The sequence below is a fragment of the Centrocercus urophasianus genome, unplaced genomic scaffold (genome assembly GCF_019232065.1).
Source record: "Centrocercus urophasianus isolate 14NV4802_14NV808 unplaced genomic scaffold, USGS_Curo_1.0 seq_14, whole genome shotgun sequence".
In the NCBI taxonomy this organism is placed as follows: domain Eukaryota; kingdom Metazoa; phylum Chordata; class Aves; order Galliformes; family Phasianidae; genus Centrocercus; species Centrocercus urophasianus.
Window position 1 is genome coordinate 30,805,527 of NW_024884586.1, and position 15,462 is coordinate 30,820,988.

At 39.6% G+C, this 15,462-nt stretch overlaps 2 protein-coding genes across 5 annotated transcripts; one reads left to right on the forward strand and one right to left on the reverse strand.

Moving 5' to 3' along the window:
* The first annotated feature begins 1,684 nt into the window (after window positions 1-1,684).
* GEMIN2 (gem nuclear organelle associated protein 2) lies at window positions 1,685-9,070 on the forward strand. The gene is made up of 10 exons (XM_042814508.1): window positions 1,685-1,826; window positions 2,237-2,321; window positions 3,432-3,521; window positions 4,861-4,920; window positions 5,086-5,196; window positions 5,800-5,844; window positions 6,563-6,631; window positions 7,826-7,936; window positions 8,153-8,211; window positions 8,607-9,070. Exons 1-10 carry the CDS (start codon window positions 1,705-1,707, stop codon window positions 8,644-8,646), a joined length of 792 nt encoding a protein of 263 aa, XP_042670442.1. The 5' UTR covers window positions 1,685-1,704; the 3' UTR covers window positions 8,647-9,070.
* A 1,405-nt stretch (window positions 9,071-10,475) lies between these two features.
* Window positions 10,476-14,830, reverse strand: TRAPPC6B (trafficking protein particle complex subunit 6B). 4 transcript variants are annotated; one of them, XM_042814016.1, is made up of 7 exons: window positions 14,688-14,829; window positions 14,535-14,602; window positions 13,501-13,618; window positions 12,811-12,894; window positions 12,283-12,376; window positions 11,720-11,730; window positions 10,476-10,844 (listed from the first exon to the last, which is right to left on the reverse strand). In XM_042814016.1, exons 1-7 carry the CDS (start codon window positions 14,766-14,768, stop codon window positions 10,746-10,748), a joined length of 555 nt encoding a protein of 184 aa, XP_042669950.1. In that variant the 5' UTR covers window positions 14,769-14,829; the 3' UTR covers window positions 10,476-10,745. The 4 variants fall into 4 exon arrangements, with proteins under 4 accessions (XP_042669950.1, XP_042669952.1, XP_042669949.1 ...); XM_042814018.1 differs by having other exon boundaries at window positions 10,757-10,844; window positions 11,682-11,730; window positions 14,688-14,825; XM_042814015.1 differs by lacking the exon at window positions 10,476-10,844 and adding an exon at window positions 10,851-11,058 and having other exon boundaries at window positions 14,688-14,830.
* Between the last annotated feature and the right edge of the window lie 632 nt (window positions 14,831-15,462).

The following is a 15,462-nucleotide window of genomic DNA, read 5'->3' on the forward strand; positions in this document are numbered from 1 at the left end:
CATGGAACCTCCTCCGTAAAAAAATGAAATGAAAACCTTTTGGTGAAATTCAAACAGATGCACAGAAAGTAATTCAGTGTTGCATTTCAGAAGTACTCAAATACTCTTCTAATGAGTTGTTAGCACAGTTAAATTTCATTACATAATGACAATCCAGTGTTCTAAGCTTCAAGAAAAGTCTTGCAGATACTACAAGGGTGCAAACCAAGAGAAGCAAAGAGAGGCAATAACACTAACACTGTACAGAAGATCAGGTGATAACACTGTATTTACATACTAAGAGAAAATGTGCCATTGTCTTCCATTATTAGGTTGTACTAATACTATTTTTCTTGATAAACAATTCTCAGTTGATGTCTCAGACGTTATTAGGCAGCAGTGCCTGCCCACAGGTAGCAGCTTACCTTTTCTTTGGAAAAGTACTCTTCTGCAATGGCTACGCAGTTGAGAAGTGAGCATGAAACTCTGTTCCAGATTCTTTTTCCTCTTCTTCCATTGAATTACACTGACCAGCTGTTGCACTGGCACCATTGGTAAAATCTGTGACAACTTTGCTGGAAGACTACCTGCAATAATTTTTAAAAATTACTTGACTTAAACTGTATAAATCGAAAGTTTATACGGAAAAACATGTCCCAGTAGAGAAAATATATTTTATTTCTGGAATCTCTTTCCGTTCATAGTTCTTGACTCAGTGACAAATAGAAAAAAAAATAACGTCTGAATATTACCAAAGTTTTAGAAGAGAACTTTTTCACAGTTTTACTCACCAGCATCTCTGCCTTGTCTGTTAGTCAGCCTTCCCAGAGGCATCACTGTGGCTTTGGATTAGCAGGCCTTATTTCAAACAATGGCTGCAGCTGTCTCACTCAACCAGGATGTGAGATCCGGACTCCCTGTTACACGTAGGTGGATTTGGAAACACCTTAATGCAAACAAAAGTCAGCAGAGAGGAGGAGTTAGGGCTGGTGTTTTTTTGGAGCTGCTAAAATACAGTCTTATGAAACATAAAGAACAAAACTGAGAACAATTTAGAGTTACACTGTTCTGCTGTATGGGCTGCATTTAGCATACTGATTTAGCACGCTGTTCAGAAAGAACTACTAAGAAACAGTAATATACAGGAGTTTGGTAAGAGACAATTTACATGATTTCAACAATTACAGCATCGTCCCTCTGCTTTTTATCTGAGAAGTAACCCAGCTCACTGCTGCTGCTGCTTAGATTTTGATTTGGGATCCAGCCCATTACTATTTAGATAAACCCATACAGAAACAAAATGAAATCTCAGCCAAGCGCTTCCAGGTCTACACCTGGATTTACAGCACTTTGGACAATTAATTTTCACCACAGATCTCTGGGATCCAAGGAAGGGATAAGCATTATTACTGCCCGTCCTCAGAAGGAAAAGGCAGTGTTATCAATGAGTGAGTTGTGAAGAACCACTTGCAAAAACTAAGGTACGTGAGAATGACGTAGGGCCTAAATGTGGGCATCAGGGGTCCCGTCCAGCTCAGGAACGGGCTTATCGCTTTGGGCAGTTCCCCGGCAACACGGCCAGCCCCCTCCTTCCCCTCCGCCCTGCGGAACAGCCCACGGCGCTCACGAGGGCCGCAACGCCTGGGCACGGTGGCGGCGCTCCGCCTGCGCGAGGCCGCGTCTCTCGCGAGAGCAGCCGGGCTGGCGGCTGCGGCCGGCGGGGCGATGGAGTCGGCCGTGGAGGAGCTGATGCCGCGGCTGCTGCCCGTTGGGGACTGCGACCTGCCCGACGACTTCGACCCCACCGTGCCGCCCCGGACGCCGCAGGAGTACCTGAGGCGCGTCCAGTGAGTGGCGGGCCGGGGGTTGGCGGCGGGCCGGTCGGGCTGCGTCGGGGCGGCGCGTTTCCCGCTGCGTGTGCCCGAGGGGCCCGTTATTCCCCGGCGAGCCCAGTGCTGAAGCTCGGTTCGAGGAAGACGGCGGTCCGATTTTGGGCTCCGTGTAGCAGTAGTGTCCCAGGATGTCGCTATGGGATGCGCAGCCTCGCTTCGAGGCAACTTAGGAGCATACAAGCTTCAAGGGCGCCAGTGCACTTGTGTATGAAGAGGGAATACTTGGTAATTCTGAAGTCAGGCCTTCTGTGAGAATTGCCTGCAGAGTCAGTTGGGTTTTTTTTGCATAAGTGAAGATTTCCACAGATGCCATATTCAGCCTATAACCGCCCACTGCAATACAGCAGTTTGATTTTGTTTTGTAGGATTGAAGCGGCGCGATGCCCAGATGTGGTCGTGGCACAAATAGACCCCAAGAAACTAAGAAAGAAGCAGACGGTAAACATTGCAGTAAGTCTGGGCTGCTTTATGCCTTTTGCTTTAAGAGACAAGCGGCTGGAAAGACGGGGGAGTCGTGAGCATAACTAAAACAGCTTGCTGGATCTTACAGCTCTTAATGAAATAAATGAAACTTCAGGGTTTGAAGAAATGCCTGTTGAACTTCTGGGCAATAAGCAGTCTTTGTAGCTGATCAGTTTAAATCAGTCATACCCCTTCTAACCAACACACAGCAGACTTTTTCTGCCTGAAGGAATCAAATGCTGAGCTAAATCTTACAAGTCTATCGTAAAACCTGCATAAGCTTTAGCAGAAAGCAATATCTGTATCTAGATTCAAAAATATATCCTGAATGAGGCACTAAGAGCAGTAAGTACAGCTAATGTAAGATGAAATGCTAGCTCCATTTCTTCACTTTTTGATGGAACCTCTTACTGGGATTTCCCCTTACAAGTAGATTTTTCTGTTGTCATATTTCTTTTTTTTTTTTTTTTTAATCTACTTCCAAATATTTCAAGTGCCCAATTTTGTCTTTCTTCAACAAAAACTGTAAAATCTGCCTGCTAGATTGCTATGCTAAAGCTTCTACTATTGACGTGACCATTGTGGCTGTTCTATTCATTTGTCTCACTTCTTCATAATGGCACTCTTAAACATTTGTAGAAAGATTTTTCTCTACTGTAATTCTTTCATGCTAATCTCTGAAGAGGTTATATCTACTTAATTGTCAATTAACCTAAAAGATTTTTATATTTTTACTTACTGTCTTCCCCAACTTACTATCTGAGCAAGAAGAACTCCTACTATTAATAGCACCTGTCCAAGATAAAGAAAGAGCACTCTCCTTTATTAACAGGGAAGTTAAGGTGCTAAAAAGATAACGTTAAAAGATTCTTCAACAGTACATTCTACATATTTAATTTTCCTTCTTTGCATACATGCACCATCAAGCAGGAGAAATTTTGTCTAGACCAACTTAAATCAGTTGTCAGGAAATTACCTTTTTTAAAGTGAGTACTTCTATTTTTATCTCCTGGTAGTTATTTACTAATTCTCTTGTTTTTTAAGGATTATTTTTATAAAGCTCTTTATACATTATAATTATTACCAGTGTTTCCTTAGATTTCTGGATGTCAGCCTGCTCCAGAAGGATACTCTCCAACACTCAAGTGGCAGCAGCAGCAAGTGGCCAATTTCTCATCCGTTCGTCAGGTAGAAAATTGTGTGATGGAGAATGGGGGGTCTTTTAACTTGCACATCTGTGTTTTAGGGGGGACAAACTTATGTCTTTCCTACCATAAAGTCATAACATTTTGATCAGATGTTGCTAGTTAACTGTTTTAATTTTTAAAAAATAAAATAAAATGGGAATATACTGTGAGGCTTTTAAACTTCTGATGAAACTCCTTCCTGAGAGTCATGTTAAATAAAAATAAAGCAAAAATATCTGGCAATATTTACACTGAATGATACGGAGTACGTGAGGAAGGACAGAAATCACTGTGATGTTACACAGTGACACTAAAACCAACAGTGTTCTACATTGTTCTGTGGAACTATAGAACGAGTGGATTCCTATCCACCATGAGATTCATATATCACAGTTCATTTAGGGTCCTATGGGCATCAGTGGGAGCCATTATGGTCAGAAATACTGATTTACTAAAGTGGATTTGTGCGGATGCAGTGTTAGCATAGACTTTCCTACCATATTTGTACCTTGCTTTTACAGAAAAGAAATGGAGAGCTGAACAGTGTCTCTCTGTGCACTAATCAAACAGAGTGTATATGAAGATATTTTACAGCTCCAGTACTGCTGAAGGCATGTCTATAATGTATTGATATTGCATTGTAAAAATACCAGAATACACTGCAGTATAATCAATTGCACTGAAGCTGCTGTGGCCTTGAGCCTCGTGTGAGCTCATTTATTGTATTTTTTGAGGAAGATAAAGCAGCGAAGGTGGAGGGAAAAGAGCATCAAAAGTCATTTGTCAATACATTACGCATCAGCTAATGTTCATTGCAGCATTTTTTTTAGTGGTTACTTTTAGAGTAAAAATTGAGTGAGGGAAAAATATTTCCATTACAAAAGCTTATACTTCCAATAGGAAATTGTCATGGAGATCAATTTGTCTTACATGGCATCCCTGTAAGAAGAAATGTTCTAGGAAAGTAAGCCTACTGTCTTTCACAATTCTGTAGGCACTGACGCAGAGCACTGTTGGAAGCATGGTATTGGTTTTACGTTTGCTTTTTTGACTAACCCAGTTTTTTCTTGTTACAGCAAGCATAAAAAAAGATTTTAAGACTAGTAAAACTTACTACTTAAACTTAAAGCTTTATGCAGTAGACTTTAAAATTCCTTTGGCTTTAATATTATTTCCAAAAACCCAGTATAAGCAGCAGTTATATTTATACCAAGAGGCTAGAGGAATATGTACTCAGGAATGTTTTTACTGATTTCAGAATTTCCTTTTTAATGAAGATAAGATTATGGCTAGGATCTGATAAGTGTAAAGTTAAAACTGATTTGGCTTTAATTATTCAGAGCCTGAACAAGCACAGACATCACTGGCGGTCACAGGATTTGGACAGCAATGTTAACATGGTGAGTAGAATTCACAACGGTTATGTGTTTTTCCTAGTCATTAAATTTGTGGTTAATCTTGCTTTACAGTGTAATTCAACAACTGGAGAGTATTACCATGTCTGTTCTTTGTTGTCTTCAAGATAGCTATATTTCACTGTTTGCTTTTATTTTTATTTACTTCAGCCCAAATTAGAGGATGAAGAAGGTTGGAAGAAGTTCTGCCTGGGTGAAAGAGTGTACTCAGAAGTAGATGCAGAATCTGATAATGAACATCTAGGAATTGATTACATAAAGGTGAGTATAAGAGGACTAATTTTCAACTGTTATTTTCACAAATAGCTACCAGAAACAATGCTACTGTTTATTACCACGTTGTGCTAAACATAAAGCAAGCTGTCTGGTGAGCCCAGTAAGACCCATTTCTCTTCCCTTCTAGGTTGAAACTGAGTGAAACAGAGAACAGGTCTGTTAGTTCAGTCAAAAAACTGGGGAAGTTCCCCCATCTGCTCCCAGCTAGAACACACTAATTCACTGCTAGAACAGGATGGAAAGTTTTATCCATAGTCTGGTTTAGTGTTTTGTGAAGGTGCTTCCTGTCCTTGTACATGCTACTCTAAAAATGCCCTTCACTGCAGCTTTAAAAAAAAAAAAAGCACACCCTTGTTTTACAAGTAACAGCAAAGGCAATGCTATTTGATACCAAATTTGGCTAGACCTTATCTTGAAGTTACTTGAATACTGTTTTGTTGTCTTGTTTTTCCAATAGATGTCAAAGCTCAGAACAGAATTCAAATTTCTGATTGTATTACAAATGTTCTGATCAAATGGTAGTAAGTTCTAACTTAGAAAAAAAGGTGTTTGTGATGTTTCTGCATTTTCCAACTTGACTTTTTTCAGGTTGGCTTTCCTCCTTTGCTAAGTATTGTAAGCAGAATGAATCAGGTAAGCCTACATCTTAAGCCTACCTCTTAGGACAGCATAGTGATACTGCTGAAGTTAGTACTTCCTATGTTCCATCAGTTGCATAAATCTTACCTATTTTTCTGTGCTAAGGTGATTGTTTATTCCAACTGCTATTCAGTGTACACTTACAAGGAAAAAGTATTATCTCACCTTTAACTACAGTTATACCAGCAAATGTTTACAGTAACTAAATGTAAGCATATTTTCTCCTCATCATTTCTTTATAGAACATTCTAATGATTGAGTGCCTCTTTTAGGGGCTTCCAGTAATTTATCACCTTTTGTCTTTTAAGTGCAGTTCTTCAACTTGATTGTAAACTCTTAAATGCATTGCAATACTAGAAGAACAACGTTTACTGCATTTCTCACTGGTCATTCTTATATAGAAATAGTATGATGCCTTTTTTTGTTATCTATCTCTAACATCTTGTTAACACAGAATGTTGCTTTATATAAAGCTCTTAGTTTTTTAAAAAGCTTTTTTTCCATGATGCTTTAACATGTACTTTACCCTTACATACAATCTCAACCTGAACTAAATGCCATATAGAATTGCAGTTGAGTGAAAACTTATTACGTCTATATTTAAAGACAAAAATCACATTTGCTTTTTACCTAACGTAATGCTTTGGGTAGAAGGACAGCAAAACAAAACTTTGCAGATATGGCATCGTGTCTTTATGTTTCTCTTTTGAAGGCCACAGTAACCAGTGTCTTAGAATACCTGATCAGCTGGTTTGGAGAGAAAAAATTTACTCCAGAACTGGTAATTTTTTTCTAACTACTCGCATGTGAGCACCTGTTTTCTATGAAATTGTTTTAGTTTCCAACTAGTTCTCTAGATATGTGTACTGTATTCAGTTGTTCTCAAAACTCACCTGAGTAGATGCTAGATTGAACATACACAGAACTTTTTGAAAGAGTAATTACAAAAGAGCAGACAGAGATCTTTCAGGTACTGCTAAAACTCCTCCATTTGATTTGCTCTCCACAATAACTTAATCTGCAAGGTCGAAGGGTGCTGGGGAGAAAAGAGGGCCAGAGTACAGAAGCTTTGAAGTCAGTGAGCTGCAGGCTGTATTTGCTAACATGTCTGCTTTAGTTTGGAGATGGTATTCTGCTAAAAGAGATCATTTAATCTCTTCATGTGCAGCACTATGTTATCTATGTTAGTGTGGAAACAGATCCAATCTGATATAAAATTGAGAGTGATGGAGTACATTAGCATGAAGTTTGGCCACAACTAGATTAACTAGCTGTATACCACAAAATTAATGAATAATGAAAAATTCCACAATACTAAATACAGCTTCTTGATTTTTGAGTTGCTTAAAGGCCTTTTCTGTTCTGAGCTTTTCTTAGTGACCAATATGCTGCAGAGCATGTGCACATTCTTAGTTTAATCCTATCATGAAAGGCACTAGGCACTGGAATTAATTTAATAAGTTAAACTGGTAGCAAAGTGATGTTTATAATATTGTGAGTGATGTTTGTAATACTGAATAATGTTCAGTAAGTAAAAAGCAGAGGACATGTTTTTGCAGTGGGGTAAATCCTAAGGCTGATGTAACAGCATTGCTTCCACAAAGATCTGACTTAATATATTCATTCTTTAGAATGTTTTTCCATGGTTTATGAAGTTAACAAATAATAGCTATGTAATTATTGCTCAAATAGTGCTTCCCTTAGATTAATAGAAGAAACTGTTCAAAAAAAAAAAAAAAAAAAAAAAAAAACCCAAGCAGGCAATCCAGGAGCATGCTCACAAGAAGCTTATTTACAGGCATAAAATTCTACTATGCAGTCTCTAATCTGGCCCTTCAAACTTTACCTTTCTGTCAATGGCACTTAAATGAAATTTTGCTTTGAGACCTGTGCCCAAGGCCTACTACATATAACATGTTTTTCTTTTTTCAAAGAAGTGCCCATAATTAAAAACTCACTATTTCAATCCACACAGGGTAGATGGTTTTATGCACTGTTGGCATGCCTTGAAAAACCTTTGCTACCTGAAGCTCACTCCCTTATTCGACAGTTGGCAAGGCGGTGCTCAGAAGTGAGAGTACTAGAGGTAAGACTTAATTTAATGTTGTGCAAAGGACTGTTTCAACTTCATAAATTATCAAGAGAATGATTTCTCAGCTCTTAAATTCTTGATAAGTTATTTTTCACATTTGAAGTCTGCTGGAGAATGAGAGGAAGACTGCAACATATAACATGGGAGGTAACTTTTTTCTAGTGGATATGGTTAACAGAAGAACTGTTCTGGTATTCGTTTCTCTTCCAGGAGAACAAGAACGAAGAGCAAGTTTCAGCTCTGAATCTCTTAATCTGCTTAGTTAGCAGGTAATGCAAACCACAAATATAAAATAGCAGAGTATGTCCAGAATAAGTGTGATTATCCTTATGCTAACATAGATTCCTTTAAAGTGAAAGTCAATCCAAGTAGTCTGGATGTATGTAGCAGACATACTTAGTTACCAGGACCAGACAAACCTAAGGCTAAAACAAAGAAAACACATTAGTTTTCTTTGGTGAGCTCCCTCAAACATGAGGGGGCTCACCAAATACATGGTGTCATATTATTATATATGTCATATATATGGTGTCATAATGTCATATTCTATAAATATGATAGAAATACTAAATTAAACCTGGAAAGCAAATGGTCTAACAACTCAGAGCAAAGTAAGGAATGTGTTGCATTAGTTTTCTTACTGTATTCCACTTCTCTCCCCTAGGTACTTTGATCAACGTGATTTAGCTGATGAACCCTCCTAGACTTTTCTGAGAAAACCATTTTCTGTTGCAAAGCACAGAGTAGTACAAATAGTACAAACAGTGTGCAGGTCTGAAGCGTGCAGTGTCTTTCTGTCAAGTACAATACAACTTCTTCAGAGCACCCTCAACATAATAATACATTTGGGACAGCTATGAATAACAGAAGCTGATCTTTAGCATGAAGGTACTGCTCTCCAGTATCCTCATCGTAAAATGGTCCATGAATTATCTGTCATTGTCTCTCAAGCAATATCTTAGTATAACAGATTCTTCATTACAAATTTTTGCCATCCGAGTAATCCTGTGGATGCTGTCATTAGGTTCCGAGTTTAAAGAGATGTCACAGATGACTGTTCTTTATCTAATACACATCCCTTGAGGTCTTTTTTAATAAAACTAAAATGTTCTTTAAGCTGTTCTTAAACATTGTGGCTTTTCTCATTCTTCATAGTACTTAAGGACTGCTTTACTTCAGAAGCCTACACAATTGGGATCCAATGTGTTTTTTCAGGAAACAGTTACTGAGCTTAAATACTGCTCAACAATACAACTTATAGCCAGTGAATTACTGAAAAAATTATGTTACCAAAACATAAAAGGAGGTAGTGCATAGATTTCCTGAGTAATAATATTTGCTACTTTATATAAACAGTGGCAGAAACCAGGGTTAAAGGCACAGCTGTATTCAGTACTCTTTAACAGAAGCACTTAGTAAACAAAATGGACAAATTTATTTTCTGTGTAATATCTTGACAAATACGTTAGCTCACCTGTTTAACACACTGAACAGGGAATTCTTTGCCAAGAATACTGGTGTCTGCTTCGTACATACATGATTCTATTGGGTTTTAATTATCTTCAGCAATTGAAAATCCAGTCTAAAGGAACTCTGATTTCTGCAGGTAACAGTAGACTGATAGACAGTATTGAATTTCACACTGTGCAGGAAGCAGATGTCAATCCCTCGCTGTTTAAAAAAGACATATCATTAAGCACGAGTTAATGGTTAAGCCCATAGCATAACTTAAGATTATTACCACTTTCTTATGTGGAATGGTAACTTTAACTGTCAAGTGAAAATGAAAGAAACGACGACAGTTTTAATTTTAGAGAAGCAAATTACAAAATGCCCTTCCAAGTTGTGTGGGTGTCACTGAAGTGTCCATCTGTCAGGCACAGTGCAAGTCAGTCCCTTTAATAACAGCATTTAAAAACAGCACGAGTTGGCAACTGAAGCGCCCACAAAAGGCACTCAGGAAGAACAGTAATCAGCTAATCCTCTCACAATTTCAGAGAAGCATGAATCGTACAGGTGGACAACCACCACAACCTTCCTGTAAACTACCAGTGTAAGTGCTCAGTGTTTTCAGTCACACAGCTGATCCCTACAGAACACCAACCACCGTGGTTACTTTTATCTCCTCTAGGTCTCTAAACAGCGCCGTGGCATTCTGCTAATGCTTTAGATCTTTCCTAGAACTGTCAAATTATGCAGTTACAACTAATCTGAGCTAGTGTTCACAGTACCTGAACACATCTTAAGCTCATATAATAAGCCCCTGGTTATCATGGTGTATAGGAACTGCTGAGTCACGGCCTGAACGTCTGACTGATCACCTGAGGCGAGCCATGAGTCAGCCAGAGGAGCACAGGTGAAGGCAATTCACCTGTGCTGCCGGAAGGGGTGGAGCCAGACTCCACCTCTCCTAGACCTATTTAAGAGCTGGCTACCAGTGGGGAAGGATCTCTTCTGGAGATCCCTTCTTCTGGTGTTTTTTTTTTTTAGGTGAGCCTAGCATATGGGTAAGCCTTCCATTTATTCTCTCCTATTATCTTAGTCTACTTTGCCTAACTCTCTTGTTCTTTTTGTGATTATAACATCTTAATATCCATTGATTATACACATGCCTGTAATCTACAGCTTGCCAGCACAGATTTATAGACTACAAACGACAACTATCCATTGCAAGCTTTAGAACTTCCTTAGAGCTTACGGAGGAACAACTTCCAGTGTTCCTGCCCAACCATGCACTTGGACAACAAACATTTATTCCAACACAGAAGATGGTTAAAACAGACAAAAGTGTTGTTCTAGTGCATTATTTTTTATATCTTGCCAGTTGTTTGCTGGTCTCAAAGTAGAAACTGAGTTGCAATCGCAGGACATTCTCACATTTCTGGAAGTGTAAGACTTGACCCTGCCAACAGAAAAGTCCGATGGTAAAATTTGTTACAAGTTTAAACAAGATGTTTTCATGCTTACCTACAGCAAGATACCTATTGTTACACAAATGTCGTAACAAGTAGTATCCAGCAACCCCCAGTCTCCTCTAGGGTCTTGCTGATGTCTTTATAGCTTTTTGCTGGCCTAATCATCTTCCTGCACAAACTCATTACAGAAGTGAGTTGTAGCTAGCAATTTAAAAAAAAAAAAAAAAAAAAAAAAAAAAAAGTACGTTAATACTGAATTTATGCACAATAAACTAAAGCAAATTGCCTTTGCTGGTTGTAGATGTCCTTAGCTGTACAATTCTTCTGATGCAAAAAAACAAAACAAAAAACCAACCATTAATTTTAGAGGCATAGGATATACCTTTAAAATAAGTTATCTTTATCTGCTCATATCATTTCTATATTCCAATGAATGCTGTTAATTAAGACTGCTGATTTATGCAATAATTGTTTCCTCAGAATAATAGAAAGTTGCTGCCTCATTTCTTAGGTGACACAAAACACATTTGTTTCTTATACCAACTGAGTCTTCACTGTGACTCTATTCTTAAAATCTGCCTGTTGTTTGATTTAGTACAATAAATCTTTTGTTGGAAACTTTTGAGAGGACAGTTTTTACCATGATGGACATCAATACCTTGGTACAGAACTAATTTCATACCGAGATACAACAGCAGTGTTACTTTAACAAACATTTATTATATGCTTTGGAATTGTGCTGTGCAGTGCTATAATTTACACGCTATATACAAAGCCAAACCAAAATGCCAGAACCACAGACAGAGGATTTTTAAGGTAGATACCCAGATTTGAACATGCTCTACATTTTCTGTATCATCACCTGGAATTTACCTGCAAAGAGAATGCAAAGTCAGATCAAAGCATGAACTTTAGATCTATTACTCCAAGTAGTTAACTTCCTTTTTAAGATATTTTTTGTTAAGACATTTCTAAGGAATGTTTCAATCTTATGGTTTAATTGTGAGATATCTAGCCATGATTTAAATTTAGCATTTAAACCTAATTCCAACTGAACACATTCACTTTTTTTTTAGTTGATCCATGCCCCACATTACAGCAGTTTTCTTGTTCAAAGCTCATGGAAATCTTTAGCTGCATATTAATCATCTTATGTAGTTACAGTGGAGTTCACTTACTACCTTTTTTACTGACTTCTATAAATAAAGAGCACATAAATAGTTGTTTTTATCTTCAGTTATTGCAGTGGAGTTCTGGATGTACACCCTTTTGCATCCGATGCCTCCAAATGGAAATATAAGTTTTTAATGTAGCTTTACTTTAATGCCATGGAGGTTCACTGTCAGTATTTTTTAAAGCACAGTGAAGTTGGTGACTAAAGTTATCAAGTGAGCTAATAGAGGAGTACTCTTGAGAAGTACTTACATGCGGGCATTGATGAAACTTCAGCTGTTACAATACTCTTTATTCCCAAATTCGATAGGCCCCCTCTGATTAGTCCACAGGTAAATGCTAAATACTAAACATAAGGTTACATTTTAAAGAAGTTTCAAGGGTGAAGCCTGTTGCAAAACATTGAAGAACTGAAGACTTATCACTTTGCCAATATAAAACTACAGAGGTTTTGTTATTGTTCGTCAGTGTACTGTGACAATGGCAGAAGTTTCTTCCTGAACTGCACACAAAATACATCAGCTCAATGATTTTCCACTTGCAGTCAGTACAGCTCCCACCATCAAATCCCACCATGTTTCAAAATCACTGACTGTTTCTCGAAACACAGACCAAATAAACTGTACTCAAACAAGGTGCATTTCTAAAAAACAGTTTTTGGAGATTTAAATTTTAGCTTCCCTTTTTGGTGGGTTTGTGTCCATTCAACTACAGAATTTCATGTTATTATTAATAGACCAAGATGATTCCAATCAAGTTCATAGATCCCAAGAAGGGTACCTTTGGTGCATGTTCTAAATACTGCTTTCCTGCAGACATTTGTGTCAAGAGTCGGAATTTGTTGTCTTGAAGAACATAAATACCCTGTTTAAAAAAAAAAAAAGTTTTTAATTGAGTTTCTAATGAGATGTGATCAGAATTCTACCAAGCAATGTCATCAACAAGCAAGCTTTAGGAAGTTTTTCAGCTGTTTTGTATAGAACTATGTTCAGTAGGGTGCAATTAAGTGTCTTGACTGCTGAAAACTGTAAATCTTTTTCCAAATTAAAAAATGACTTCAAGACAGCCATTCTATTTAAATGAGTTTTAAGGCAGCAATGTAATTTCTCACACTAGTTTTCTACTAAAATATATTGTGAGATTCATGAAAAAGTTCCTGTGTGAGTCTTAATAAACTGTAAGCATTACTGTCCTGTCAGTTTGTAATCCCACAACACTGTATGAAATTGAAAACATTTAGTCTTTTCAAACAGGGTGGCAAGAAATACATCATAAGCAATTACTAAATGGTACTCTCAAAATCTGCGCCAACACAGACTTTTAAAAACTGCTTTAAAAAAAAAAAAAAGAACAGTCTGGGTTTCTTCCCAGGTAATATATCCTAGACCAAGACAAACAAAAAAATCCACCTATAACACAAGATAGTTTTACTGATTTTGTAACTTAAATCGTATTCTAGAGCATTAGTACCTGATGATTAGTCCTTAGGTTGTCTATTTGCTTTTTGAATACAGTTGTCCAAAAATCTTTGCAAATGAACTTCATAATATCTAATTCATCCTTGAACCTGGCTGTATCTTTTGTAAACCTAAAAGACAAGTGAGAGAAACATGTCAGTCACGAATGTACGTGCAACAACTGGACTGATTAAGCAGAAAAATACAAAACAATTTTAAAAAAATGGTACTATACAACATTACTTTTGAGAACACTACAGAGATTAATGTTCCAGCTATCATGCTAGCAACACTCAGCTTTCACCATGTATTGTAACTCGAGTAACATAGTTTTATCTTAATATTTGCAGCACTATGGTAAGAATAAATGAGTTTGAACTATATGATCATCAAAGACAGCTGAAGTACATAAAGATATCTTAACATAAAGCTCTCACATATAGTAGTGTTTGGAAGGGGCTCCTTCAAATATTGAAAATACCAAATATAAATACAAAATGGCCAAAAAACGAAAGGCCAAACATTAACGCATAGGAACAAACACACAAAACTTGTCATCTGAAAAGTGACTTCCTTCTTCACAGTTCTCCCCCTGTATTCTCCCTGATGGTCTTTGAGTCACTTTGATCAACTCTTGTCTCAGGTAACAGTGATTCAGGATGAGAGGTGACGGCCTTAAGTTATGCCAGGGGAGGTTCAGGCTGGATATTAGGAAAAACAACTAGTCTAATAGTGGTAGTGCATCGGAACTGGCTGTCCAGGAAGGTGGCAGAATCAGCATCCCTGGAGGTGTTCAAGAACCGTGTGGATGTGGCACTAAGGGGCACGGTTAGAGGGCCGATGGTTGGACTGGATGCTCTTAGTGGTCCTTTCCAACTTTAACGATTCTATGAAAACGTGACGTTGGGAGCTCGGGATTCTCCACACAACCCGAGACTGCGCAGCGAGGCACCGGGAGACGGAAGATCCAAGGGCTGAGAGGCCCTTGGAAGGGGAAATCTCACGGTACAATTACAAAATAATTACAAAACTACCCTTCACACCCACCTCTCGATCAGCCCCTGCCCGACTCGAAAGCCCATGCTCTCCAGCTTGGTGGTGCAGCGGCCGTTCTCCTGCAAGACACAAGGGCAGCCGCCGCCTCAGCCTCGGGCCCGGCCGCCGCCGGACGGCCTCGGGGGCGGCACCGGCTGCACTCACCCCTTCGCCCTGCTCGGCGGCTCGGTACAGCCCCGCCACCATCTCGTTGTGCAGCAGCAGGAACAGCGCCTCGTCCGCCATGTCCGCTCCGCTGCGGGCGTCCCCGTCCCCCCGCCGTCACGGCAAAGGCAACGGCCCGCCGCCGGGAGCTGCTGCACCGCCCCTTCCGGGAGCGGGAGGGCTGCGGGCGGCAACGCCGGGGCTGGGCAAGGCGGAGCGGAGAGCTGAGCAGGGTGCGAAACCAGCTCGTCCCGGGGCGTGTAGGAGAGAGGAAAGACCGCTTTTGTGTTTGTTTGTTTGTTTTTCCAAACGTCACTTTCTATTCATCCTCCATTTCCTGCCTCTGTAAGATGGCAACCGGCGGGGCGCGGGATGCAGCCGGAGGCGCCCCAGCAAAAACGGCACCCGTGTTCCGTTAGGGCAGCGTCCCGGCGGGCAGAGGGGGAAGAACTATAGCCCAAAGCCCGCGACGCCGATCCGACACCGCTCCGCGTGAGAACCCGTTACAGTAGCTCACGTTGTGCCGCGCGGGAGAGTACTACGCGGCAGCCCGCAGTAACGCTCCGCCTAATTGGCTCGTTCGGCACAGAGGCTGTGGGAGCGTGAAGGTGATTGGCTCCCACCACAGGAAAGTGACGAAGTAACTTTTCGTTAGCTAACACAGACGTCGCTCTGGCTCTCCCGCTTTATGATTCGCAGAGCTGGCAAGCGGCCGCTCTCGGTAATTGGTTAAGAAGGATGTCAGTCCGCCTCTGAGCTTCGTGATTGGCGGATG

Excerpts from the sequence above, each read along its gene's own strand:
- GEMIN2 (XM_042814508.1), top strand. The coding sequence starts at position 1,705 with ATGGAGTCGGCCGTGGAGGAGCTGATGCCGCGGCTGCTGCCCGTTGGG. Across the intron at positions 3,522-4,860 it reads ATTTCTCATCCGTTCGTCAG|AGCCTGAACAAGCACAGACA; the intron begins GTAGAAAATTGT and ends TTAATTATTCAG. Across the intron at positions 5,845-6,562 it reads TTGTAAGCAGAATGAATCAG|GCCACAGTAACCAGTGTCTT; the intron begins GTAAGCCTACAT and ends TCTCTTTTGAAG.
- TRAPPC6B (XM_042814015.1), bottom strand. The coding sequence starts at position 14,768 with ATGGCGGACGAGGCGCTGTTCCTGCTGCTGCACAACGAGATGGTGGCG. Across the intron at positions 12,895-13,500 it reads ACCTAAGGACTAATCATCAG|GGTATTTATGTTCTTCAAGA; the intron begins GTACTAATGCTC and ends TTTTTTAAACAG. Across the intron at positions 12,377-12,810 it reads ATTTAGAACATGCACCAAAG|TATTTAGCATTTACCTGTGG; the intron begins GTACCCTTCTTG and ends CCTTATGTTTAG.